We start from the raw sequence: 27,561 nt of genomic DNA on the forward strand, positions 1-27,561 counted from the left end.
GCGTTTAACAATTAGACGCCTATGCAAAGCAGGGATGTGTTCGTACACTGAGCAAGTGTAGACTATTCACTTTCAGTTTTTTTTTAAACCACTGGCTTTACTCGCCGAGAACGCCAAGTCTCGCTTTAGTATCAAAATAACTGAACGGCAACTGTCCATCAAAGTTGCAGCGTTACTTGTGTGTGCACTGTGCAGGGCGAAATGTGAAATAATGTGTTTAACAACTCGGATATCCAAGCGGCGAGTGGTTGCACATACTATTTATTTGAATTAAAACGCTCTAGGTGTTTCGTGTGGCTTTTAAACGCAGCTCGTGGAGCACTCTCTGAAAGTGAACTAAAGTGTTACACAGAACTGGTGGTTTTGCGAACTTTGCTACTGTAAAAATGCACGACTTTAATCGCTGTAATTACGAGCTCTGGAACACCAGGTGGTTGGGTTGCATTGGTGGCTTGTAGGCCTTTCGACTACTCCCCTGTCTCCACAATATGGGTTGATTATGTTTGGAACGAGTGTAAATTGTGTAAAGGCTGCAATATTTGCCATGAAGAGACCGTATAAGTCAGTGGACGTTTTCGTGATTTTCTTAAATCAATGTCACGCTGCTCGTAGCCGAGGCCTTCGCGCAAGCGTGGGGGCAAATTTGTCTTCCATGTTGATCCTCTGTGAAATTTTGTATGTATGATTTTTTTTTTTTTTTTTTTTACTAAATCTAATTTTGTTTTGGGTTGTCGTGAAGATTTTCTTGAAATCGTACATGTCAGTGTAGTTTCTGTACACGTAGCGTAAATAGCATTTTAATTAGCTCTTTCGCACATTGTGAACCTTTGACACACAATAGACTTTTTTTGTTTGAAATAAAATGTGTTTTATTAAAATACAATTAATATTTTTCAGGGAAAGTAGAACTCCACGGAAAAGTCTTAGAAGTGGAGCACTCTGTCCCTAAACGACAAAGGTAAGATTCATTTGTAAATTTCGCAATTTCATCTAAAAAAAATGGCTAAGTCCACGTTTTTGTTTTGAGTAATTATCTCCAAAAAAAAATTCCTGACAAGCCCTGATTTTAAGTCGGGCTTCTTGTTGTTTTTAATCTTTGAAATGGCTCTCATTTGATTTGTTTTTACGTTATTGTCCATCAAACTGTTATTTGCAAGCGAAATTCAAGATTAGGGTGGTGACGGTGTTTTATGTAGGCTACCTGCTTTAAATGTAAATCCACAGGCGTGTTTAGTAACAAAAAAAAAAGAGATGTGTATGCTACTGATTGAACCTCCATGTCAGCGTGCAGAATGTGGGTTTTTGTAATACATCTGAGGCCCTTGATATGCTGAGTTCACATATTACTGGGCCTTTAGGCCTTGACAAAACGTAGCAAGAAACGCAGCAGAGGTGTGCAAAGTGAGAACGCAGACGTTATAAATGGGACCTCACGTTGCACATGGATGTGCATTTATGGAGCCATGCTTGCTGTGGCGTCCATTAAAGAAGAAACTACTATTCAGTCATGCCGCTCAATGCTTCCGCCCCCTCTCTCCCCTCCTCGCGCTGCTCAGGCACGAGATGGACTCCTCAGCGCGCGTGGACTGCAAGGGTCGAGGTCTTGTCACGAAAGCCGGTTTGTGGGTTCACAGGAACAGTAACGACTAGACGTGGTGTAAGCCACAAAGCACTGTTTAGCAACCGTGTGCGAGTGGGTTGCCGTTTTATTGTAGTAATTAAGTTGACGTAACGATTACAGATGTAATGAATATTCGCCTTATTTTCACTTTACGACTGCATCATGTACATATAAGCTGTTTATTAATTTCTCGGCGTCCTGTATTTTTAATTTATGAATAACTAGCGGGTAATATTTTTTTATAGTGAGTTCTCAGTCAAAAATAACGCAGTTTCCACGTGAATTGTACGCGGTTTAAGTTAATGGTGGTTTTGTTTAGTTAAAACGATAAATTGAAGCATTTAGCACGTTTAATTTAAATTAATGCTACGTAGTGTTTGTGATTTGTTTATTTTGACTAAAGTAGGCCTGTGTTTTTATTTATTTATTTTTATAAAAAAAATCGTAATGGTTAAACACATGTTGAGGCTAGTTCAATTCTTGATGGGCTAGCTGATCTTTTAAGCTGACAGGACATTAAGTGAACAGTTTATTTGCTGTTTAATTTTTATACACTAACAGTGTATCAAAAACAATAGCTTAATATGCTGAGGTATACAGTATCATTTAAGTGTTAAGTGTATAATGTTTATTTTGTGTGTATATGCTGCACATGTAATGTTGATAGGAGCAGGTCAGAGGTTGTGTATGTAAAGCTGGTTTGAACTGCAAGCCAATGAGAGCTAAGTATAGTGAAATGCATGATGGGAGTGATCTTGCATTCTATCATATGAGTCTCGGCTTAGGCCCGGCCCACCTTTACACACACAAAAAAAATATGAAAGTTGGGTAAAGTGTGGCCTAATGTGTGTGTGTGTGTGTGTGTGTGTGTGAGACTGTACCAAGGGGTGGTGTGCATTTTATGGAGCCGTTTTCTGGAAGCTTTAGTTTGGTCAGGGTGTGTACAAGGCTGTGTGGACACAGGACCTACTATAATTATATATACATTCACATTAATGTTTAAATTACCCTGCATTAATATATAATTTTCCTTTTAATGAATAATTGTAATTTGGTAGCATAGTTCAGATGCGTCGTACATTAAAAACATGTTGATTGTGACACCGTTCTTCAACCAGGCTTGTGTGTACACTGAGCGGAGCCTGCATGGACAGCCCATTGGCCTTTAGAAGTTTCGTTTCATACGCCATTTTTCTTTCTCATTGCTAGCTTCCTCGATTACTAGCACAGCCGTTTTTGCTCAGAGCTTGCACTGTATGTGTGTGTGTGTGTGTGTGCATGCACACGTGTGCCTTAAAGAGGGGCCCCAACTGCTAGAAGAGAGTGTGGGAAAAGGGTCTTCAGCTAGAACAGATACTCTGTGTGTGGAAAAAGTTGGAACCTTTGTGTGGACAGTCAGTCTTTGTTGTTTTTAAAGATTTTATTTAATATTGCAGGGCTGCTAACTTCGCTATGTTTTAAATATTAAAATATTACATTTTTTTTGTCACTCAACAATTTTCTATGATTACAATCTGTAAGAAAATAATATAGCTATGTATTTTGCATTCTTTTTTCATTTGGTTTCAATTGCTAAAAATTTAGAAAAAAAATGAATTTAGTGTGGCGTATCATATTCAGCCTAAATTAGTGTCCATTATATTTCTCAATTTGTTTTTATTTGTGTATGCTTCAATCTTGCCCTAATTAAAAATTGAGGGGTTTTTTGGTTTTCAAGTTAAACAATATATAGCTTTTTTTTATTTTTTTTATTTGGTGGTAATTTTCTTTTTTCTTTTTTTCTACTTGTAGATGTAATTTTGTTCTTAACTTGTGCATTAATATCAGCTATGGCTGGAATGATCTCCATTTATTTATTTATTTTTTACACTAAAACTAAATATTGAAGTATCTTGATTCAGACCGAGTTGTGAGTTCTCATGATGGAGTCACTGGCTTGTGAATTATAACGTTCGGCCGTGTTTCCTGGTTCCTCCTGGAGTGTTTGTGGTGGGAAGTCTCCCCAAACCCCCCCATTGTATGTTCATACATGCATTCACACAGACAGTTACGTTGCATGTCCGTTGGATTTTGAAGTATATGAAGATGCCCTCTACTTCCGTTACATCACAACCGAACCCCCTCCCCTTTTCCCTTTCTTGTCTGTAGGCTAACCTGTTACCATGGTAACCAGACCACACCCCCTGGGGCAGAGAGCGTTTCTGTTACCCTGAAATGGGCCACTAACACCCCACCCCCGTCCTAACTACACACACATATATATGTACACACACTCCCCTCTTGCTCCTATAGCTTAATCTGCTGTAGGAGAACATTCCATATTGCATTCCCACCGGAATGCAGACCAGGGCTGGAAAAGCACACCAATCCCACCAAATTCCTCAAAAGAAAAGGGAAGTTTTTAATTCGTACGTGAAACTAGGAATGTCATACGGCTGTACTTTTAGTTAAAGCTGATTTTACAAAAATAAATAAAAATGTGAAGGTTTACCAAATGGCATTGTTTTTTAATGTTTAAGTAGTTTTTGGTGTGTGTGTGGTTTTTATTTAATTTGTTATTTTTAAGTCACTTGCCCCGCTGCATACACCTATACATGCTTGGCCTTGGCTTTTTTTCTTCTCCTTTTTACTGGTCTCACACATGTCTCTCTGATCATTCAGCTGAGTGCTAATGTTTTCTTTATTAACTCTGTGACTTTTTAGTAGATGTGATGTGCTTGTGTGTGTGTGTGAGGTAAGTTTTTTTTAGATTAAATGGTGAATGTGTGTATTGCTGTTTTAGGTTATGTAATTCTGTCAGAGCTTTTGCCACAGTGGATTTTTAGTGAAGCATGGACAACTTCTTGTATTCTGTAGTATCGCTCACAACCCATAATTTGAAGCTCAAAATTATTTATTATTAAATAAACCGTTTTCCCATGTTTTCTCTAAGGGAGCTGTTCCCTTTTAAAAATGAGCATAAGTGCTACACTACCTGTGGTATTTTTGCCTCACTGGTTATAGTTTACAGAATCAAATTTGGATTGCGTTCCCTTGGATTTTTGACACCGTAAACACGCTGGGGAAAACATGTACAGGAATCACACAGATGTTGTGATGCATTTTGATAATTCCTGAGATGACTCCAAGTGATTGTTTTTCTCTTGACATCTACACTCTTCATGAGTGCAAATGTCCCTTTGAGGTAAGTTTTTTTTAGATTAAATGGTGAATGTGTGTATTGCTGTTTTAGGTTATGTAATTCTGTCAGAGCTTTTGCCACAGTGGATTTTTAGTGAAGCATGGACAACTTCTTGTATTCTGTAGTATCGCTCACAACCCATAATTTGAAGCTCAAAATTATTTATTAAATAAACCGTTTTCCCATGTTTTCTCTAAGGGAGCTGTTCCCTTTTAAAAATGAGCATAAGTGCTACACTACCTGTGGTATTTTTGCCTCACTGGTTATAGTTTACAGAATCAAATTTGGATTGCGTTCCCTTGGATTTTTGACACCGTAAACACGCTGGGGAAAACATGTACAGGAATCACACAGATGTTGTGATGCATTTTGATAATTCCTGAGATGACTCCAAGTGATTGTTTTTCTCTTGACATCTACACTCTTCATGAGTGCAAATGTCCCTTACAGCCTGTACAACTTCAGTTTCGTCTCCAGGCCTTACTCTATTGCTCAATTGCTAGGATTGACTGTGTAGTTTATTTTAAAACGTGCTTTTAATTTTGAGAATTGATATGTCAGTGAGTATTTGAATGACCTTGTTTTTCATTTCTAGGCAAAACTGTATTTGATTTTAATTGGGTCAGTATGTTGCATTAGTTAATGGTGACCGTGTACATGGAACCAACTTTTTTTATATATATATATTTGCATGCACATGCATGTTCCGTTTTGCAGAAGCAACATGAAATTAAAGCAAATCTGAAATCAGTCGCTACAAATTCCTGAATTGGAGAGCAAAATGTTTTTGATGGCAATGTAGTGTTAATTTGCCACTTAAATTTGTTGCTGCACAATCAACAAACTTAAGAGAAAAGCATAAAAATACCCATAGATTTTTACCTTTTTATGCTCAAGTGAAAATTAAAAAAATTCAGTTTAAATATTGCTTAAACCCTAGCAGTATCTTTACTGCCAACAGTTATGTTAAAGTAAAATCAAACATCTGTTTTTTTCGCTGTCATAATTAAAACGACTTGCACATTACAAGATGTCTGTTTTTGGAGGTTTGCTGTCTTTTAGGGAGGTAAAAGCCAATTTTACGATAGCTTGTAACCGTACAATACATAATACAGATCATCTATTGATGTTATAAAGTACTGAGGACTGTTGATGCACACTGATTGCTTGAAGCACGTATGTGCGTCAGTGTCGATTACTTTATTATAGTAGATCAGTTTCTTTAACACAAGTGTGCTACAAGTCCCCTATTATTGCTCATTATTTAGGCCTCAATCTATGTGCATGTGTGACAGACATAAAAGTGTGTGTGTGAGGGTTAGTGTCTACCTGTTCAGGTAGAGGCATGTTTGTTCTCATGTCCTCTGTACATTCTGTTCTTGTTAATTTTAGTGTGTAAATACGCAAATATACAGAGTGTGAACTTTGGAGTCGCGTAAAGTCAAGTGGGCAGTTATAGATCTTTCACAATTGCCGCACCAAAACATACACATTAATGAAACCTATGTTAAAATGAAAGAACCAGTCTATAAAAGTGGTATCACCATTCAAATTAATTTTACAGTGCAGAATGACATTTACAGGCTCTGCATAAATCTGAATGAAGCTAATAATGCTGTGTTGTCATTTCAAATTGAATCCAAAGCTGAGATATAGATTGCCCCTTTTCTAACCCTTGATACATTTAGTTCTTGGCCTTTAGAAAATTTTCTGTATAAGTAACGTCTATATTTCTATGGCGCATTTGTGTTTTTTTTTTAATTTTTTATATTGAATGATTCATTTGTGAAGTTTACATTGGGATTGTAGCCAAGTTGGCTTGTTATTTGTACTCGTAGTGATGTAAACATTAAATGCTGTGTCTGGGTTCCTGACAGTTCCAGGTGATGCCATTGTAATTTCCTCAAAGTGAACTTACACAGTCATTGCATTCATTGATAAATTATAGTTGATTCATAAATTTTTATTTTGTCACTGACCATTTTGTTTTGTAGACAGTGTAGAATTATGAATTTCTAGTAATAAAGACATCACCTGTGGTATGATAATGTCTGAACTGAGCCTTTCCGTCATTTAAAACCCCCTTTAAGTTGACCGTACATTTATCACATTATCTACTGTCCGCATTTGTGAAATCAAGGGACGTGACAATATGCCAAATATCTCAGACATAATGACATCTGGTATATTCAGGTTTTATCTGTCTGCTAGATATGCAAAATCAGTCTTACATCTACAACTGAAGATTAATTAACGCACATCTGGGGTTGGTCACATACATGCGTGCTTAAAATCACCAGTTTTGCCGCTCTCTTTGGGATTTTTGAATCGAGATATGAGTCCACAAGGTGTTTGACATATATAAGAGGGGAAAAAACCCATTGGTAAGAGTTTGTAGATTTTACTTTGTTTGGGAATTTTTAGGCTTTTTATGAAAAGCTGAGGCCTTTTTTTTTTAATGACGCTTGATCAGACTTTCTGAGATTCCAAGGTGAAGTGGACTTTGAGTGAGTTTTAAAGGAAACCACTGTCAAAAAGACTTTGTAATGGCCTCAGCCTTTTCTACCTAGTTGAATGGGTTAATTTTCCCTTTCTGTGGCTGTAATTTGCTTGGAAATGTACACTTAAGTTGGACTTTCACCTGTTACTACTGTACCTGATTACCTCTTTCAAGTATAGTTCCATAAACATGATGTGCAGCTTTTCTGTGTCAGTTATTTTTAGAGATACACCGATTGCAATTTTCTTGGCCAATTCCAATTTTTTTTCTTCTTGTAAGTGCGACTTGCCGATAACGATTTTCTTTCTAAGAACTGTAATTGACAGCATATACAAACAAAAATCTACTTGTTTTCAAACTACAGTTTTTCAATGCTAGAAATTATTTAAATAAAACGCATTATTAAACACTACACTTTCCCCCAATTTGGACCAAGTTCCAGATGTTTTCTCGCTAACAACTCTCAAAATAAAGTGCTCTGTGACTGGAAAGAGGTAGAAATGAGTTGCTGTATAAAATCAGATGTCGTTTCCCACTGTTTATAAATGGGCATATTTTCCTAACCTTATTAAATGTGTTTGTCATCTTTCACATCAAATTCTTACATTGTTTCAATTAATTCGGTTAGAATAATAAGAAACCGTTAGAGTCGTTACCATTCAAATGAAATTGGTGTCAACAAACTCCATCTTTTCACTGCAGAGGAAACCGAAGCTGCATCTGAAGTAGATATATTTACACAGACTGTTTAATGAAGTTGAGAGGTGCCTTTAATGAATTTACATCACAAAATTACAAATGCATAAGTAATGTTATAAGATGTTTAAAAATATTTTTTACATACAAATAAAAAATGTTGGGAGAAATTTTATTAAACATTTTAAATATTAAACCAAACCAGCAAGTGACTGTTTTAATGAGTGAGTTCCGCTACGGATTTGATTGAAACGATTTTCTTGTGCAAAGTTAATATTGTGTCTAAAATGTAAGTCTCCCAATTTTAACTTCTAGTTTATTGAACTATTATTTTATAAAATCCGTGTAACATTGCAATCGTGCTGATATTCAGGGAAATATCTTGGTCATGTAATGTTGCTTACCTATATCTTTTTTTTTTGTGTACCTTAGTTTGCGTCTATAACTTTCTGTGAACTACTTTGTGTGCGCTGTTGCGCTTATTTGTTTTGATTTCTGCACCAGTCTGTCTCATACATGGCCAAGATTCAGTGTTTCCCTAGTTATTTTTGTTGATGTAATAATGCTTCTTGTCCAGCTTCTTGTCAAGTAAAATTCTCACCTGCCCCTTTAAAATATCTACTTATCCCAGACAAGCATTAATTGAGCCCCGTGATTCCACCATGGTTTAAGGCCCGTTCACACCAAGGACGATAACTGTAAAGATATAGTTCAAAAATTCGTTCTCAATATTACAGAGTAGCAGAGTCCACACCCCAGCTATAACAAAGGCACAGAGAAACAATATCGATGGAATCACTTTCAGAATGACTTTTTCCAGCTAATGAACGATAAAAACATTGACACCCAATCAGAATCAATCCTGCTATAATGAGCTTGAGAATTTATAGCGGCATATGAGCATGTGCTGAGAATAAACAGATGTTGTTAACTGGTGTGGACGCTAATATCGTTATCTTTGTAGTTTTCGTTCTTGGTGTGAACGGGACTTTACTTTGGCATTATGCGTATTACAAATTTCAAATTGTCGTTTTCACGCACGTTGCTGACATATTAACATGCGGATGTGAGCGTAGCTGTGATGTCGAAACTGACTGGCTTGGAATAGGCAAGGCGTAAGACTGGTGCCGATTTGGTGCATCTGTAATTATCTTGATTTTTATAAACCTCAATTTCAATCAGATTCGTGGGTGCTATTAGTGGACTGGTTTTGGTTTGGTACCTTGTCTCCAAATACAAATCCCAGGTTTTGTTTGCTCTAGTTGATTAACTCCGTACATTTTTTATTTTTTTTTGGTGGCTTAGTGGCTCACAAAATCACTAGTTTGCTTCTCTCTTGTCTGACGAATTATTGATTGTTTGCTAATATTGCCCATAACTGGTTCCCTAACCTGCAAATACTTGTACTATATGATCAGGTAATTTCTTTTGGACATATAAATGTATAACTAATGCATGTAATTGCACAACACTGGTTTTTGAAGGTCTATATGTTGAAACTGCACTGCCTATTGGGGATATTATGTAGCTTTAGCCATAGTAATGCATGTTGCTAAGATCAAAGCCATTTTCTATTTGGCATTTGCAATATTAGAGAGGCTGTTTGTTTTGACACCGTCTAGCATTAATTTTCAGTAATTTACTTTCAAAGAAACCAAAGAGGGAAGTGGAAGGTCTTCAAGTCACAAACTATCTAAGAAATTGATTGGAATTGGGATTTTAAAAAAAAGTAAATCAATGGTATAATTGTCAGAATGCAAGTTTCAATCATTTTTCATTTTGAGCTAGTAGAGCGCATTATAGAGATGATGTTACTCAAATCTTCCTCTACTGGGTGCTCCCAGTCAGACTTAAATGGTGTTTTTTTTTTTCCCCCACAAAAGTGAATGTGGCTTGTAAGAATCTGGACCATTTAAATCCAAATATGACTGACTTGTGATTTATTGCCTTGTGTAATTTTTTAGATCGACCACTCTGTTTTTTTTCCCGCAGGAGCTGCAAACTGCAGATCAGGAATATCCCACCTCACATGCAGTGGGAAGTAAGTGCCGCTTTCTCTAACCAACCAAAAATGAGCGCATACACTTCAATAAATAAATTTGTGTGTTAATCAATTATCCTTCATATTTATTAAATCAGATGTTCCAAGCAGTCTTTTAGGAGGTAGCCTGTTGTCCGTGTTTGTTTTAGAGGTGTGTGTGACTTGAATTTTGTTAAGTCCAAGCTTTGAGAAGCCTCGTCATGTGATTGTTAAATGAAAAATGCTTAAAAATATTTTTGCTATTTGTTCTCTGGATGGATGGTAAATGTCTTTTCTTGTTTAGTATGGATGCTAGTTTAGATCAGATCTAATAAAAGCCTATGATGTTCAGTTGGGGAAAAAAAATCCCCTTTACACCTACTAACCCATTGTTATTGTTCTTCACTTATCAGATCAAACTATCTGTAGATGCGTTCGCATGTATGGCTCAGTACGCCACTCTTTGCCCTCCCGCTTTTCATTTGACCTCGAGACAAGCTCTCACTGACCCTTTGAAAACTTGCATGACATGCTCTCTTTGCCCGTCCCCCTTTCTCGTTTCATTGCTGTTGCGCTGTGTGTGAATAGAGCCTTACAGAAGTCCTCAAAAGTGCTCCGATCATAGGAATCGGATTCAAAACTGCATTGTGCTCTTGCATTGTTTCCTCAGCTTTTCCGTCCATGACCGATTCCTCCAGTGTTTGAATTACTGGGGGAGCTGGGAGGGGCTGAGACCCCCTAGTTCTAGTCATAGTCCCCCTAGTTATATGTAAAATCAAGCCTGGGGGGGCTTCCCAACTACCAGTTACTTTTAAATGTATTATTACAGTGGTAGGTCATTACCTCCTTGATGTTGGATTAAATGTAATGATTTAAAGAAACATTAGAGTTGACAATAACTACAATTAAAATGGCCACTCGCAGTGCTTTCCATCAGATTTAGTCAGCAACATGTCATATAATAGGGAGCCTCTGGTGTTTATTTTTTGTTTTTTATCTTTTATTTATTTTTTTCCCCTAGCCAACTCAAAATAATGAGCTTTAATAGAGCTACTGTGGACACCAACAATTCAGTAAAAACTATTTTTTAAACAAATATAATTTGTAAATATTACAGGTAATTACTAACCATAACCATATTTTTTGTATTTTTTATCTTACGGCATTGAGGTTATTCCTTGCAAGTTGGTAACATACAAAGCCGGTCAGAGTCACAGCATCATATGTGAAATAATTTGGGCTACATCCATGTGAAATGGCACCTGTCAGTAAAAATGTGAAGACCCAGTGTTGTTTTGTGCCTCGTTTCTGGTTTTGTGGCTGTATGTGAGGAATATTCCACATGTCACGTTCCAGGGAGGGAAATGGGCATCCTAGATAAACTTGTGCTGGTCAATTTTCCACTGAGGCAAAAGTTGTTAAACTGTCTACTAAGAACATAAATTGCTTGTTTTATGTCTTTGTATTATTTGGTTCATTTTATATTTTAGTGAGGTTCAGAACATTTATAATTTGGGGTTTTGTAATACGGTTGAGCTGCAAACTCCTTATTTACTCACTTAAATGTGCGCTCCCCCTTACCTCACGTTTGTTCATTTTGGGCTCTGTCTGTGTGTGTTTGCAGCAGTCGTCTTTATTGCATATTTTATTACAGGTAAAATGAGTAAAAGTCAAATGGGATTGTTTGCCATCACAGTAAACCAAAGCTACTATATATGAAATGTTGAGACTAATTTAAAGGCTATATCAATGTATCGATTATGCTGAGCAAAGTGTTCCTAGTCAATATGATGTATTATGTTTGTTAACTCCGTTAAAGCTGACATATAATAGTGTTTTTTTTTTTGATACATGACGCTTTTATTGTTCATAATATGGTTCCTTAATTTTATTAAGAGGCCCAAAACTGCAAAAATATGTAATTTGGTGCAGTTGCTGATATTTATATGGCCAAAAAGTAAGATTCTGATAGCTTGTAATGTAAATCAGTGAAGTCTTTATAAACTACTTGCATGAGTTTCATATAAATCAGTTATATCTCCCAATAATGTGTTAAGATAATATTTAAATGCTTAGTTTTATGATCAAAGCTCTGTTGTTTTTGTGGAAGGGCAAACATAAGCAGTGCAATACAATGTTGATTGAGTTATGTACAAATAAACGTTCAGGCTCAAAAACTGATGTATAATTGATACATTAAAAAAAAATATATAATAATTCCACTATTATTATGGATAATTAAGTCTAAGCTGCTTCAGTCCAGTAAGTGTTCATCCTAAAATATTACTAACAATGTTTATTATGTTTACTTTAAAAGCCAGTAGAAGAATTCACAGCAAAAACACGTGTATCAGGACCGGAGTACTTTAAGTGAAAGGCCTTTTATTCTAATTCTATCAATCAGACGACAGAACGCATGTAGTAGATTGTGTACAACAGGTTTATCATCAAAATTGATCATGTTGATAATTTAGAGGCCTCAGAAACTTGCGCATCAAATCTGATGCAATAAGCTTTATAGGGTTAATATAACCTAGAGGACAATGCATTATACCTGTAACACATGAACATGTTCTCCATTTTATTTGACATTTAAAAATTACTTTGGTTACACTTTACTTGAAGGGGTGTGCATAATCATGACATGACACCTTCATAATCATGACATGACACCTACATAATCATGACATGACATGTCATGAATATGAAGGTTTTTTTTATGCATGTTTATGACAACTGTCATTAAGTGTCATTCGCTCAGTTATGTCATTTTTAATGCAAAGATGACATTGTTTGAGATGTCTTTGTGATGGGCTATGGTTAGGGGTAAGGGTAGGGGTATGGGTTAGGTCAAATAATGTCATCTTTGCATTAAAAATGACATAACTGAGCGAATGACACTTAATGACAGTTGTCATAAACATGCATAAAAGCTCCTTCATATTCATGACATGTGTCATGTCATGATTATGAAGGTGTCATGTCAGTCTTATGCACACCCCTTCAAGTAAAGTGTTACCATTACTTTTTTTCTGTTGTTGTATGTGGTTGCATCAGCAAGAATACCCCCCAAGAATATTGCATTAATACCATGTGAAGTTCAAAAAAGTTCAACCTTTAAGTGTGTCTAATGACCCCCACTTACTCTAGCTGTTTTTAAAGTGTAAGAAAATGTCCTGTTAATGGCCACATGCCTTCTGTGTTGCCTTGGTGTGTAGCAGTAGATATGGGTTTAATAACCTTATTTAGGTTTGACTCGATCTGAGAAAAATGAAACTGGCCATAAACCGGTTTAGTTTTTATTTTTGTTTTCCAGAAGGATTTTTTAAAAGGACGGTGTGTTTTTTGTTTTTTTTTATTATTTTTTGTTTTATAATCAATACAAAAAAGTTAAATACATCTCTGACCAGACAGTAGGTCCACATATTGGTCCTTCCCTCTTACATTTATCAATTTGCACAGCTTAGTGTGTAAATGGATAAGAATGATCAAATCAAGAGTTCATATGCATCTACTACATTAATGACAAGTGTCAGTTAAAATTTGAATGGATTCTGTACGTTTTAAGCATTGAATTTGAGAAATTTGTGGAGAAGACTGGAAAAAGAGGAATATTACTTTGCTAGCTCTGTAAATATTACCTTTAATATTGAATGTGTATATAAAATAACAAAATGAAACTTCTGTAAATGTATGCATCATTCTGGCATACTATACGGCTGTGCATGTTATGTGCAGCTGAATTCTGCTGAAGTATTTATGATCCGTCTGATGAATCATGACTACTCAGGTTTTGCCCTGTGGCGATGAGCTCTGTTTTAGTTTAGTACTCAGACTAGTATTATTCAGCAATAGAATATAGATGTTTGTAGTCCATAAACCCGGAAGATGATTATTATTTGAGCCATGTGTTCCTTCGGGAATTTCCAAGTTTAAGACTTGTAGAGACCTTCACGTTTTGTCCTTCATCCAAAATTAAATAGTCATACCTCCAAACATGCATTTTGATGCAACCATTTGTTTTTTTAAATGTGAGTTATGAAGTTGCTGCTAGTACTGCAAGGGTGTGAGTTTACGTGCTTTGATATGACTGTTATAGAACAAAACGTGAGTCTTTTAAAGCCTTCTGAAACTGCGATGCTAAAAAGCCATTGGCAATTCCAAAGGCAACCTGTGGTGATTTAACCTTCAGGTTTAGTAGATGAGAATTTTTTTTCAAGGTCTTAAGGCTCACTTTTAATTGTATTTATTTTCAGCTGTAGTCTGTTTGTTAAAGCAAAAGCTAGATATGAAAAAAACAAAAACATTATTTTAGCACCTATTACGGTTTATAAACTTTGGGGCCAGTGTGATGAACATTTTTTTGGCTGCTTTTTATTTGAACAAAATATAGTGACAACCTATAATACTTTGGGAAATCATTACAATTTAATAACTTTTTTCCTATTTTAGTATATGTAATGTAATTTATACCTGGGACAAAAACATTATTTTAGCACCTATTACGGTTTATAAACTTTGGGGCCAGTGTGATGAACATTTTTTTTGGCTGCTTTTTATTTGAACAAAATATAGTGACAACCTATAATACTTTGGGAAATCATTACAATTTAATAACTTTTTTCCTATTTTAGTATATGTAATGTAATTTATACCTGGGGTGGCAAAATGAATTTTCAGCTGCCATTCCTCCAGTCTTCAGTGTCAAAGAAGTCATTCTAACATGTTGATTTGGTACTGTTTTTAGTTGAAAATTCAGTTAAACGATTTAAACATGCACTACTAAATTTATGCTAAATATCACTAGTTTTAGTTGGATGTATTGAGTTTGTGTTTAGATTTGCGATATATCAACTTGGCATGAACCAAATGTTAACCTAAAAAATAATGGATCGTGTGTAATTGTTTGGATTTACAAATAAACATGCTAAATTTATAGCACAATTTTCCTTTTATTTCAGCCCAAAATGAGTCTGCAGTCACATGATGTCAGCCTGCGAAAATGTCAAGTACCTACTTGAGCCAGATTATTTATTTAATCTCTCCCTTTATTTTTCTTTGAGTTTGACCTGCCAGTTGTGTTCAAATAGAAGATATTTGTGTTTGTATTGTCGTCTTGTTACTGTGGGCACATGTTGAGATCTTGAAGTGTGTGTGTTATCTGTGATGGTGTAACGTTGGGGATGTGTGCGTTTTGCTGTGTGACCACATTCAGGCAAGCTTAGTCGGGCTGGATTTTAACCTGCTGCCCCGTCTGGCTGCAGGCCTATTCCATGTGTGAACGCCCAGAATGTGTAGATCAACCCCACTTCCTCCCCCCTTCTCACTCCATGGTGTCTGAAAGCCAACCACACCCCCTTCCTCTTTCACCCGATTGAAGGTAGCCTTGTCTTATTGGCCTGGACTTAATGATTGACTGGTTACGTAGCCAATGGCTGGAAATGCCCAATGGCTGCTGGGAATTCCATAGTAATGCACACGCCAACCAATAGGACGGCTTGGAATGGAGAAGGGAAGTGGTGACGGTAAGGGGGGTTGTGGGCATTAGTATGTGTGACGTATAGGGGGCTGGTGTGTGTAAAAGCCTGTAGGCTTCCTTATACCCATGTTCAATGTTCGCTTGCACGCCTCCTCCAGAACAGGAGTGGCAGAAACAAAGAGATGCAGTGAATGAGGTGTAAAACAGTGCTTTCTTGAATTCTTTATTTGGAGAGGCTATATAATGTTAAAAAAAGAAGAGAAAGCAATTCCACAAAAGCTTAGTTTGCAATTGATTTTAAATATTTGGTCAAGATCCAAATCGGCAAGAGGTAAACCGTTTTTAAGTTGGCATGAAAATAAATTTATTTTCTAAAATCATTATTGTAAACCGTTCATCTCTCCATATTTTTAATAAAAAAAAATTGACACTCTTCTGACATATTTAGGACTTGTCCAAACATAAATCCTGCCCCTGCAAGATCACGTCCATCTACGTTTATTTTTGAGTGCAACGCCTACACCTCAAGCCAGTCGACAACTGATTTTTCGGTAATCCGTTACACTCAGATGTGCATCACAAATTTTCACCATCTCAGTTGCCTTGCTATTGCCCAAAAAAAATGGACAATACTGAAGAGAAATATAATTTTTGTAATTCACGCTTAGTTTCTCACGACCTGTGCTTTTAAATCATTGGGCATGAAATAATGTTCAAAAATCAATTCTTGTATAAACTGTTGCATAGAATTGACAAATTATGCAAGAATGGAATTCCGAATATTTACATTTCATTAATGAAGCCCATGAAATATGTTGCTACTTGCATTTCGTCGCAATTTTGGAGCGACCAAAAATTGATATTTGTGTCATTTACTCTCCCTCATCGGTTCCAAATCGGTATGGCTTTCTTCTGCGCAATGCAAAAACTAACATTTTGAAAACGCCAACTGATTTTCTTTATATGGACATAAAAAAAATGCTTCAACCGAGGTCAGTCAGTCATACTAGTTTGAAACAACATTAGGGTAAAGGATTTTTGGGTGAACTATCCCTTTAACACTTAACTGTTCAACATTTTTGACAGCATGACTGTTGTGTCTGGTCTTTTTTTTATAATTTATTTTAGTTATACCACCTCAACCACAATGTCTAGTTGCTTACACATTATTAGTCTTGATCACAGTTTCTCTTGCTTGACTTCACCTACAGGTTTTGGACGGGTTGTTAGCGCAGTACGGCACAGTGGAGAGCTGTGAACAAGGTAGGATGTGCTCCTCAGCAGATTGTCACTTAAGTAGTATATATTAAAAGATTTAGTTAATCTCTCCTTCTCCATCTTCCTTCGTTCTTTTCCACCCTCAGTCAACACTGACACAGAGACTGCTGTTGTCAACGTGCGATATTCCGCCAAGGACCAAGCCAGAGAGTGAGTATCATCCGCCTCCGATTCGGCCGACTCGGTCACCACTCCACCCCCTCCAGAGAGTCTCTGTCTAGCAGTGAAATGTGAGACCGTCAGTTCCACATACACTGGTATTTGGTTTTATTCAGCAATTATAATAACTCATTCAGTGCCACCTACTGTTTGATTAGTAGAACTGCAGCGCAGTCACAGGGGATGGTGAAGAAGTCTGGAAAATGAATGGAAAGGCTCAGATAAAAGAATCTTCAGCAATTGTTTGTGCACAATAGGGAGTTTCTGTTACCATCCGCTAGTGGATGTCAATGAAAGATTTGATGGCTTTAAAAGGCTCCGGCATTCCATCACGTCTAAGCCTCATGCTCTTAAACCCCCCATCAGTTTCGCTTAAGTTTTACATGTGTCCTGTTTGAGAGGGAAGCAGAAAAGCAGAGATGGTTTTCATGCCCTTTGTCTCAGTCACCTAGACTATTGCCCAAAAATTGACAATATTGATTAAATTATTAGAAACTTAGTTTCTGGGAACCTAGCTTTTAAATCTTTGCAATATTTTGGTTTTATTCATGTTCAGAACACAATTCTTGCACAAACTGTTGCACTGAATTGTGACATTATCCAATAATTAAATTTTTAATAACTGAAAATATATATATATTTTTAAAGGGGTCATATGATGCTGCTAAAAAGAACATTATTTGGTGTAATGAAATGTTTATGCGATTTAAAGTAAAAAAAAAAAAAAAACATTATTTTCATACTGTATACACAATGTACTGTATACATACTGTACATTGTTTCTCCTCTATGCCCCGCCTTTTTGAAACGCATCGATTTTTACAAAGCTCATCGGTCTGAAAAAGCGAGGTGTGCTGTGATTGGCCCGCTTCCTCCACGGTGAAAGCCGATCCGGCAATCCACAGCGCAAAGTTGTAGTATTTCTTCAGCGACCAGCACGGATCAGCTCCAGGCATGGCGAAGCAGATATCGTCCTCTTTTGGAAGACCAAACAAAGTAGTTTCGCTTTTACAACGAAGCACACAGCGTCTTCACGACATGGCGGCGGAAACAACAATACTACAGCGAGAATAAAAGTTACGCTGCCTTTCTTTGCGTGAACATTTGGGCGGCGTTATGCAAATCTTCCCACAGAGCGACATAGGTATGTGGGGGTGTGTTAGAACGAGCTGTTTTAGGTAGGTGTGGCTGACTCTGAACTTTTATAAAGAATATCTCTTTGGATTTGAGACTTTAGTCTTTGCAACTTTACAGATCTTCTTTATGCACCAAGAGCTTGTAACACTCCAAAGAGAAAGGAAAAATTGAAATCACATCATATGGCCCCCTTTTTTTTTTTTTGAGTAACTTGCGCTTACAAAGACAGCATTGTTTTGAACAAAATACAGTAAAAAAAAAAAAAACGGTAATAGTAATACAACAATTCTTCCATAAACTTGCATTGAACTGTGAAAAATTATGCAAGATTGGAGTTACATTTACTGAAATCTAGAAATGTATTCATAAATGAGGCCCATTTTTGTTTTCAGCAGTTTTTATAGGTGTACTATAATGTGGTCCAAAGCAGCAAGAGGTTATTTTTTGATTATTTTTTGATTCAACTAAGCATAATATTTCATACATTTAAAAAAAAAAAAAAAAAAGGATGTGCAACCCCTGGCAAAAATTATGGTATCACCACACTTAGATATTGTTTACCCAAATTTTTTAGTTCATAACAAATAAATCACAGATATCACAACAATTTTTGTTTAATAATTCAACATTCTGGTTATGTGAAACATACCTTTTAAAAAAAAAAGATATTAAACTCTTTTAATTAATGAATTTATTTTCCATATCAAGTAGAGGAAAAAATATGGAATCATTCAATGTTGAGGAAAAAATTATGGAATCATCTACCAAAACACACAGTTAGTACTTTGTTGCTCCTCCTCTTGCTTTTATGACGGCCTGAATTCTTTGGGGCATGGACTTCACAAGCTGGTTCCAACTTTGTCGAATAGCGGTTGACAGATCAGCTTTGCAAGATGGAGCCTTGTCATGGGCCAGTTTTTTCAATTTCCACCATAAATTTTCAATCTGATTGAGATCCGGTTTGTTTGCTGGCCATGTCATTGAGTTGATATGCCTTTCCTGAAGAAAAGCTTTAACACTCTTTGCTCTGTGGAAAGATGCATTGTCATCCTGAAAAATGACATCACCAAAATTCTTTTCTATTGATGGAATGAGAAAAGTGTCCAAAATGTCAATGTACACTTGTGCATTGACTGTTGCAGTAAGCATTGCCATTTCCCCTGGTCCTTTTTCTGGCATGCAACCCCAATATCATAAATGAGTTGGGAAATTTAGTTTTCTTCAGGCAGTTGTTTTCTTCTTTATACATTTCATTAGAATGGCACCAGACAAAAGTTCCAGCATAATTTCCTTGTCCAATGCAGATTCATCACTGAATATCCCTTTCATCCAATCATCCACACTCCATGACTGCTTCTCTTTAGCCCTCTGTAACCTTGTTTTCTTCTGTTTGGGTGTTAATGCTGGTTTTCGTTTGACTTTTCTATATTTAAATCTAGAAATTTAGTTTTCTTCAGGCAGTTGTTTTCTTCTTTATACATTTCATTAGAACGGCACCAGACAAAAGTTCCAGCATAATTTCCTTGTCCAATGCAGATTCATCACTGAATATCCCTTTCATCCAATCATCCACACTCCATGACTGCTTCTCTTTAGCCCTCTGTAACCTTGTTTTCTTCTGTTTGGGTGTTAATGCTGGTTTTCGTTTGACTTTTCTATATTTAAATCTCATTTCATTCAGCCGGTTTCTTATGGTTCTGTCACACACACATCCTGTTTCTGCCCATTTGTGTTTCATTTGTTTTGTTGTGCATTTTCTATTTTCAAGGCAAATCGCTTTGAGTTTTCTATCCTAACGCTTTGAGGTCTTCCTTGGTCTGCCTGTATGTTTTCCTTTTGTAACCTTTCCATTTTGTTTATACTTGCACCAAATTTTAGAAATGGCTGACTGGGAACATCCAACTTCTTTTGCCACACGCCGTGATGGATTTTCTTCTTGAAGGAGTTTTATAATCCTTTCCATTGTTTCAACAGACAGCTCTCTTGTTGGGGCCATGTTTCCTTTCAATTAGCCAAGTCCAACAGCTCGTTAAGGTCTGGAAGCGCACTCTTTTAACTGCTGACTAATTGGCATTTTAGATATGTGCTGGTATTTATTTTAGAAATGCATATTACAAGCTGATTCCATTTTTTTCCCCTCAACATTGAATGATTTCATTTTTTATTTTTATTTTTTTGTTTGAGGTATGTTTCACAAAGTGTTGAATTATCAAGCAAAAATTTTCGTCATATCTGTGATTTTGTTTTTGTTATAAAGTCCAAACTTTGGGTGAACAACATCTAAGTGTGGTTATTCCCAAATTTTTTGCAAAGGGTTGTATTATGGCTTTTGTCCTTTAACTCAAATGTAGCTTTCCAAAGCATCATGATTAAAAATGAGTTGAATGAAAAATGTTAATGTTTCCCATCCTTCTGTTGCTGTTTTTTCCCAGAGCTTTGGATAAATTAAATGGCTTCCTTATGGAGAACTACGCACTAAAGGTTTCCTATATCCCAGATGAGACTGCTGCAGCAGATGCCCCTGCCGTGGGTGGTAGGAGAGGTTTCAACCCACGCGGCCCTCCTCGCCAAGGCTCTCCCAATCTTGGCGCAAGGCCTAAACTACAGTCAGACGTACCTCTACGCATGTTGGTGCCCACCCAGTTTGTAGGAGCTATTATTGGCAAGGAAGGTGCTACCATCCGCAACATAACCAAGCAGACTCACTCAAAGTAAGAATGCTCAGTGTACGTAGTTGTAAACAGTCCTGTTTCACACTGCGCACATAAGCACCGCATATTTTTTTTGGCACCCATATTAAGACGTTACAACATTCACACTGAGCACATAAGGCTCTACAAGCAAAGTATCAGCACTAAATTTATTTATGCATGTTGAAAATGCTCTATAAACCTGTTTATCAAGATCTTTTGTGATATAGGAGATAATGAAGCAACAAATAATGTAACTAATAAGTGAACTAAACACTCTGCTTAAAACAAGAATTTAAGGTTTGTTGAAAGTTAATCATGCAGTGACAGGCAACCATGTTGAAGTCAGATTTCAGTCTGTGTAGGTAGATTGTCCTAATTATTCTTAAAGATGATTTCACTGATCAAGTTTATATTAATTCTCAATTTTTGAATTCCAGCTAAGAAAAAAATGGCCACTTATCAATTTATTTGCTTTTAATTAAAAACATATCCATATCTGTTGACTTGCTATTAATTGAAAAATAAAAATATGAATCACTTTCTAAATTGACACTAGAGCAAGTATTTTATGGGCACCTTTTAAACTGGTAAACACACAAAACTAAAATAATATACACTGTTTTTTTCCGTCTCTTATGCTGATAAAGGCTGCTTTTATTTTAACAAAATAAAACCACTAATATTGTGAAGGTATGATTTTATATACCCGTTTTATATTTAAAAATGCAATTTATTCCTGTGATGGCAAAAAAAAATCATACCGACCCCAAACTTTTGAACGGTAGTGTCTGTGTATATCACACGTACTGCCTTTTGTGTTAACATCCATTGGCATCTGGGAAGGGAACATGGACTTGGTCATACTGCTCTAACAAGTTGATTACATATTGTATGTGTGCACAGGATTGATATCCATCGTAAGGAGAACGCAGGGGCAGCGGAGAAGCCCATCACTGTTCACTCCACACCAGAGGGCTGCAGTTCTGCCTGTCAAAATATCATGGAGATCATGCAGAAAGAGGCAATCGACACTAAGATGTGCGTTGATACACAAACACTCTGCGTCATACTGTTTCTGTAGATCTGTCTTCATTAGTCATACCACACTACACTGCTAACGAGCCATTTACTCTCTCAGTCACACTATAACCTTCTTTCTTCTCTCACTTACATAGCACTGAAGAAATCCCTCTGAAGATTCTGGCTCATAATAACTTCGTCGGCCGCCTGATTGGAAAAGAGGGACGCAACTTGAAGAAAATCGAACAAGATACTGACACGAAGATCACAATCTCACCGTAAGTAGTTTTTTCCTTGTGTTATTAATACTTCATGTGGTCAGCAAAATACTTTCTCATTGTGTGTTGGATTCTGTTTTCTAGCATGCATCAGGTACATTGTTGAATTCATTATCTCATATACTTCCCAAGATGACACATTTATTCTGCAGAGGTTTTTGTTTTAAGCATTGCTCAAGGTAATATTTCTATGTAGAGTCATACCAGTGTGTACAGAAGTGACTGTGTTTGACCCGCTGGATAAACAGTTTTCTTGTCCAGTTGGTTCATACATGCAGCAGAGTTCAGTTGGAGTGTTTGGCTTCCATCCAGCCTATTACTAAATAAAATAGGTTGCATCAAGGTTTGCATTCATTGAAGGAATTTATTTTTTAAAATATACTACTGAATAAAATGCATCTTTCTCATGTATCACTTGTATGTGACTGGTTGCAACGTGTGTCTAAGGTTGACAACCCACCTATGCCACACATACCAAAGCATGTAACTTGGTGTTTGTGTTGCTACCAGTGGTTTTCTAAAGCGTTAATTTAGTATTATTTGTATACTATTATACTATATATATAAATATTGAGTTAGCTTGTTTTTTTTTGTTTTGTTTTTCTCGAGTCTGTGTTTATATACTATTTATTAATATTTTGAATGAGCTTTTATATTTTGCGTTTTTAATTTAGCACTTATAAAATTATTATATTTTAGTATTTTGAATTTGCTTCTGTTTTTATATTTTGAATTTATTTTTTATTTAATATTTATACATTATAATGTTATTAGCCTTTAGTTTTAATTTTAGTCTTATAAATTAGTTTTATTATTATACTTTTTTTTTTCTTCTTTTTTTTTTACATTTTTATCTTCCAGTCTAATTTCAATTCAGGTTGTAGGATGCTTTTTTTTTTTGTATTGTGAGATTGTCATTTGTTTTTACACCCTACTTTGTTTGGCTTTAGTTTGAGTAATTTTAGTGTTTTATTTAAAAAAACATTTATCTAATATATTTAACTTTTATTAATTTAATGTTGTTGTTTTTTCAACTTTTTCTAAAAACAGTAAAACAGTTTGTTAATAAAACAGATTTTATACTTTTTTTTTTCTTTTTTTTTTACTTTTTCCACATTCCCCCAATCCCAGTCTGCAGGATCTGACATTGTATAACCCAGAGCGCACCATCACTGTCAAGGGTACATTAGAAGCTTGCGGAAAAGCAGAAGAAGAAATCATGAAGAAAATCCGTGAGTCCTACGAGAATGACGTAACTGCCATGCATGTAAGCCTGCAATGACTTTTCATCTTTATTGTAAAATTGCATACAGCACAACAACTTCATCTCATGAAAAAAATCTATGCCGTTTTATTCCCTTAGCTACAATCTAACCTGATTCCAGGGCTCAATCTGAACGCGTTGGGTATTTTTCCTGGTGCAGCGAGTGGAGGGATGTCACCCTCTGTGGTATCAGGACCTCCAGCTGGGGCTCAAGCTGGCTATCAATCATTTGGGGTAACAAAATTGGAATAAAATTGTGTGTTTGTGTGAGATGTTTGTGTTTGGTGTACACTTATGAGTGGGGAGCGCATTCATTTATGTAACGGCAAAATGTGAAGTGGGCGCCTACAGTCTGTGTGTGTGTGGGAGTGTGCGTGTTAATGTGTGTGTTTCTCCCGTAGTGCAGCGTGTTTGGGGGTGAGGTGCCATTTTGGGCCTCTACACTCTCCTCCAGCAGCAGCACAGCCTTTTCTGTAAGTTTTTATTTGTTACCCACCATGCACTGCATGGCTTGGCTGCTCGCTACTGGATTGGCTGAAGGGACAAACGTCTGCTCCCAGATTAGTCGCTGCCCAGGGGGTGTCGCTCGGCCTCCACAGCTAACAGAGATGCTGAAATGCTGTGGGTCTGATGTTTAACACGTAACGTGGACGTAGACCTAAAGTGCTTTGTGTGTGTGTTGGTGATGGGTGAATAAATGTTGTCAAGTTTGCAGTTAGATGGGAAGGGCATGAATAACATGAGTTAGACTAATCCATCAACTAGGATGAAATGCACAGGTGTCTCATCGAGTAATTTTACATGGACAACAATATTCCGATTTTAACACTTTTTTTTTTTTTTGATTACCTTAATCCAGCTAAAGTCATATTTGAAGTGTAAACAAATTGAATTAAGACTTGTGGAGTATTCCTATTTTAGTCACATTATTGAAGTGCAGTATAGACATGTACACCTCAATCACACTATTACCGTCGCATAGGACTTTTCGCCGCATTTTGCGACAGGATACACACACGGCAGTGGTCAACTATGGCGCGTACTCCGTGCCAAAATCAAACGTCCGAACAACCGACCGATCGAACGTCTTGTACTTTGAGCGTCTTACGGAGTGGGTGACCCACGTGACGACCTGACGCGATGTCAGCGTCTTGAACTTAGCTGGTTTTTAAACATGTAAAGAGACATGCTGCTGTGTAAAGGCTATAAATAGATTTTACAGGCAATACATACAGATATTGTTCACCAAAAAGAACACTCAACCGTTTCCTGCATCTTGCAGTGCTTCCCTGAATGAGTCTTTAAAGAAAGGTTTAACAGACTTAGAAGGACTTAGAATAGCCTTATACCTTTTTGAGTATTAAGGGCCTTTCGCACCGCTTTAGTTCCAGAACTAAATGTACAGTACTAAAGTACTGGGACGATTTTGCGCCAACTATTTCCCAATACCATTTAAAGGGTTGCATTTGCACCGACAGTGTGTACTAAGAAGTGATGTAAGCCGGTCGACAGCGTCGTCATTTGTGCGCGGCGTTCAACAACAGAAACAAAGAACAACATTAACAACAGGAGGATGGAGGACGCTGTGATCGGAGCTGTGTTTTTGTTGTGTCTCGCAGGTTTCACAATAATGGACATGGAAATTCGGTGTATACGTAAAGAATTGAAAGAACGGAAAGGAGGACTAAGAATCTCCAATGACAACTGGCAGTGCTACATTTGCTACAAGTGCCTGCACTTTAGCGTCCGTCCATCTATCGCGTTCTTCATACTTGCGAAATAAGTTGACAATGTTTAGACGGCGTTTTAAATCATGGCGGGTGAGGGCGTTTTAATACGTGTTTGGCCAATCAATGTCTACTTGCGTTCTCTGTATACCATGACAGAAGGATCTAATGTTGTGCTTTCATTTGTTTGTCACATTTTTTTACTTTTTAAGACCAGACATACTGTACATAAAACCAATAAATTTAAATCATGTCTTTTGTATTTTTCCGTATTTTACTCAATCTTTTACTGATTATATTAATCTTTGTCTGCTTTGTTACAAATTAGAGTTAGAATTTAGAAGATAAAGAGTTTAAATTTCAAAGTCTTCAATGTAATTTGACCATGCTGTCATTAATTGTCCGTTGACATTAGTAACAAATTGAGAAAAATGCAGTTAAGTTTATTCAATAAACGCATACATTTTTACCATGATTTCGTCTCTGGTGACTCTTCTGATAGAGAGAGAGAGAGGTTTTGTCAAAACTGGATCTAATATGCATTTTCACTGCCTCCATGTTCTCATCTTGTAATCATATCATTGAATAGGCATACCTAAATTGGTTCGCAGCATGATTTGAATGCATTATAATTCACAAATCATTGTGAATATAAATGAACACTTTATCCTAGTCTGTAAGCTTGTATATTTTAAAGGCTGCGATTTCAAGTTTTCCTTTCTCTTTGGAGTGTTATAAGCTCTTGGTGCACAAAGAAGATCTGTAAAGTTGCAAAGACAAGTCTCAAATCCAAAGAGATATTCTTTATAAAAGAATATCTCAGCCACGCCTACCTAAAACGGCTCATTCTAACACGCCCCCACATGTCTACGTCACTATGTGGAAATATTAGCATAATGCCGCCCAAATGTGCACGCAAAGAAAGAAGGCGTGGTTTCAGGAACCGCATTAGTGTTGATGCAGCCATGTCAGGGAGATAGTGATGGGAAGTTCGGATCATTTTACCAACTCGGACCTTTGAGTCTCGTTCAGCAAAATGAACACATCTTTTTTTCAAGTGATTTCGTTCATTTTAGCAAAATTAAAATGTTACGTGTTACTTCCCTAACACGTCTACTACTTACACAAACGTTGATCACACTACAAACAATACAAAACTCCTATAAGAAACAGAAAAGATTAATTCATTGTTTACCTGGGTCTTCAGTCTATGATTAGCTCACCTCACCTCTTATCTGACAAGTCTTCGGGTTTGAGTCGTTCGTTCATCACGTGACAGCCCCATACACTTTAACCAATGCAGTCTGAGCTGGAAAGAGAATTGATTAGTTCATCTCTCGAGCCTTTTGACTCGTTCGTTCTTTTGTCACGTGAGGTGACAGCACTGGATAGAGAAATTAGTTAATTTACAAGCTTCCTTACAAACGGGTGCATAGTTATTGTTGTTATTATTATTATTATTATTATCATCATTATTATTTACTCTTACGTGATGCGTTTCTGGTCTCAAATTGTAGCTTTTTACTTCTTACAGTTTATAAATGTGTGAATTTCTGTCATTATGGTTCTTTTCCATAACACTGAATGTTGTAACAAAGGTAACAAAGAGCTGGTTATTATTATTAAGTCTCTTTCCGGCTCATACTGCATTGGTTAAAGCTTATGGGGCTGTCACGTAATGAATGAACAACTCAAACTCGGAAGACTCGAGAGATGAACTAATCAATTCTCTTTTGGGCTCAGACTGCATTGGTTTAAGCTTATGGGGCTGTTACGTGATGAACGAACGACTCGGAAAAACCCGAAGACTCGAATGAGGTGAACTACTTGACTAATTCCAGTACAGAACCTATAGGATGTTGCGCATGCGCGATTGAACGAATCACTCCACGAGACGACTCGTTCTTCCCGAGTCACATTAAAGATTCGTTCAAAATGACCCAACACTACAGGGAGACACTGTGTATTTCAGTGCGAAAGTAAAAGCACTTTATTTGGCCTTCCGTAAGTAGATGCAATTAGGAATCATTGGTTAAGATTTATTTACAACAGAACAGCACAACCCAGATGTTCAAATGTGTGCAATGCATTTTATGGACGACAGTTTTTTGAACCTAGAAGAGTACAAGGCTGGCTGTGCACAAAGGCTATTTCTAAAAAAAAAAAATTTTAAAAAGAGGGTCAATTCCGACTTTGCTATGACAATCTGGCACTTCTGAATCAGCGACTGTAAGTATGTTTAAGTATTTGCTATTGACTGTTCAAATGCGGAGTTTTGTGTAGCGCAGCGCAGAGTTACGTGTCTTGTGTGTGTGTGTGAGGGGAACAGGGTCACATCACAGGAGAGTGAACAGCCTGTCAGAAATCATAGCACGTCAGCTGTCTTAACCGCATTGTGTACTGCATCATCACTGTATCTGTCACACGACTCTGTTGCCCTTTCGGGCTTGAACTGATGGTAAAACTAACAACATTATTAACTGTCTTGATATTTACTTTGAAAGCTGA

General features: G+C 36.7%; 1 protein-coding gene across 4 annotated transcripts in view; it reads left to right on the forward strand.

Moving 5' to 3' along the window:
• The window catches only part of igf2bp3 (insulin-like growth factor 2 mRNA binding protein 3), a 39,067-nt gene that overhangs the window by 800 nt on the left and 10,706 nt on the right, over positions 1 to 27,561 (forward strand). For 2 of the 4 annotated variants that reach the window (XM_016281354.1, XM_016281355.1), the window contains exons 2-11: positions 898 to 958; positions 9,991 to 10,039; positions 16,709 to 16,760; positions 16,862 to 16,925; positions 20,504 to 20,782; positions 21,668 to 21,802; positions 21,940 to 22,062; positions 23,194 to 23,329; positions 23,426 to 23,560; positions 23,728 to 23,799. In XM_016281354.1, the coding sequence (XP_016136840.1) occupies positions 898 to 958; positions 9,991 to 10,039; positions 16,709 to 16,760; positions 16,862 to 16,925; positions 20,504 to 20,782; positions 21,668 to 21,802; positions 21,940 to 22,062; positions 23,194 to 23,329; positions 23,426 to 23,560; positions 23,728 to 23,799 (1,106 nt within the window). The remainder of the gene's footprint in view (positions 1 to 897; positions 959 to 9,990; positions 10,040 to 16,708; positions 16,761 to 16,861; positions 16,926 to 20,503; positions 20,783 to 21,667; positions 21,803 to 21,939; positions 22,063 to 23,193; positions 23,330 to 23,425; positions 23,561 to 23,727; positions 23,800 to 27,561) is intronic. The other 2 variants (XM_016281356.1, XM_016281357.1) reach the window with 1 other exon arrangement.

This window comes from Sinocyclocheilus grahami, unplaced genomic scaffold (assembly GCF_001515645.1).
Source record: "Sinocyclocheilus grahami isolate Dianchi unplaced genomic scaffold, SAMN03320097.WGS_v1.1 scaffold149.1, whole genome shotgun sequence".
Taxonomy (NCBI): Eukaryota; Metazoa; Chordata; class Actinopteri; order Cypriniformes; family Cyprinidae; genus Sinocyclocheilus; species Sinocyclocheilus grahami.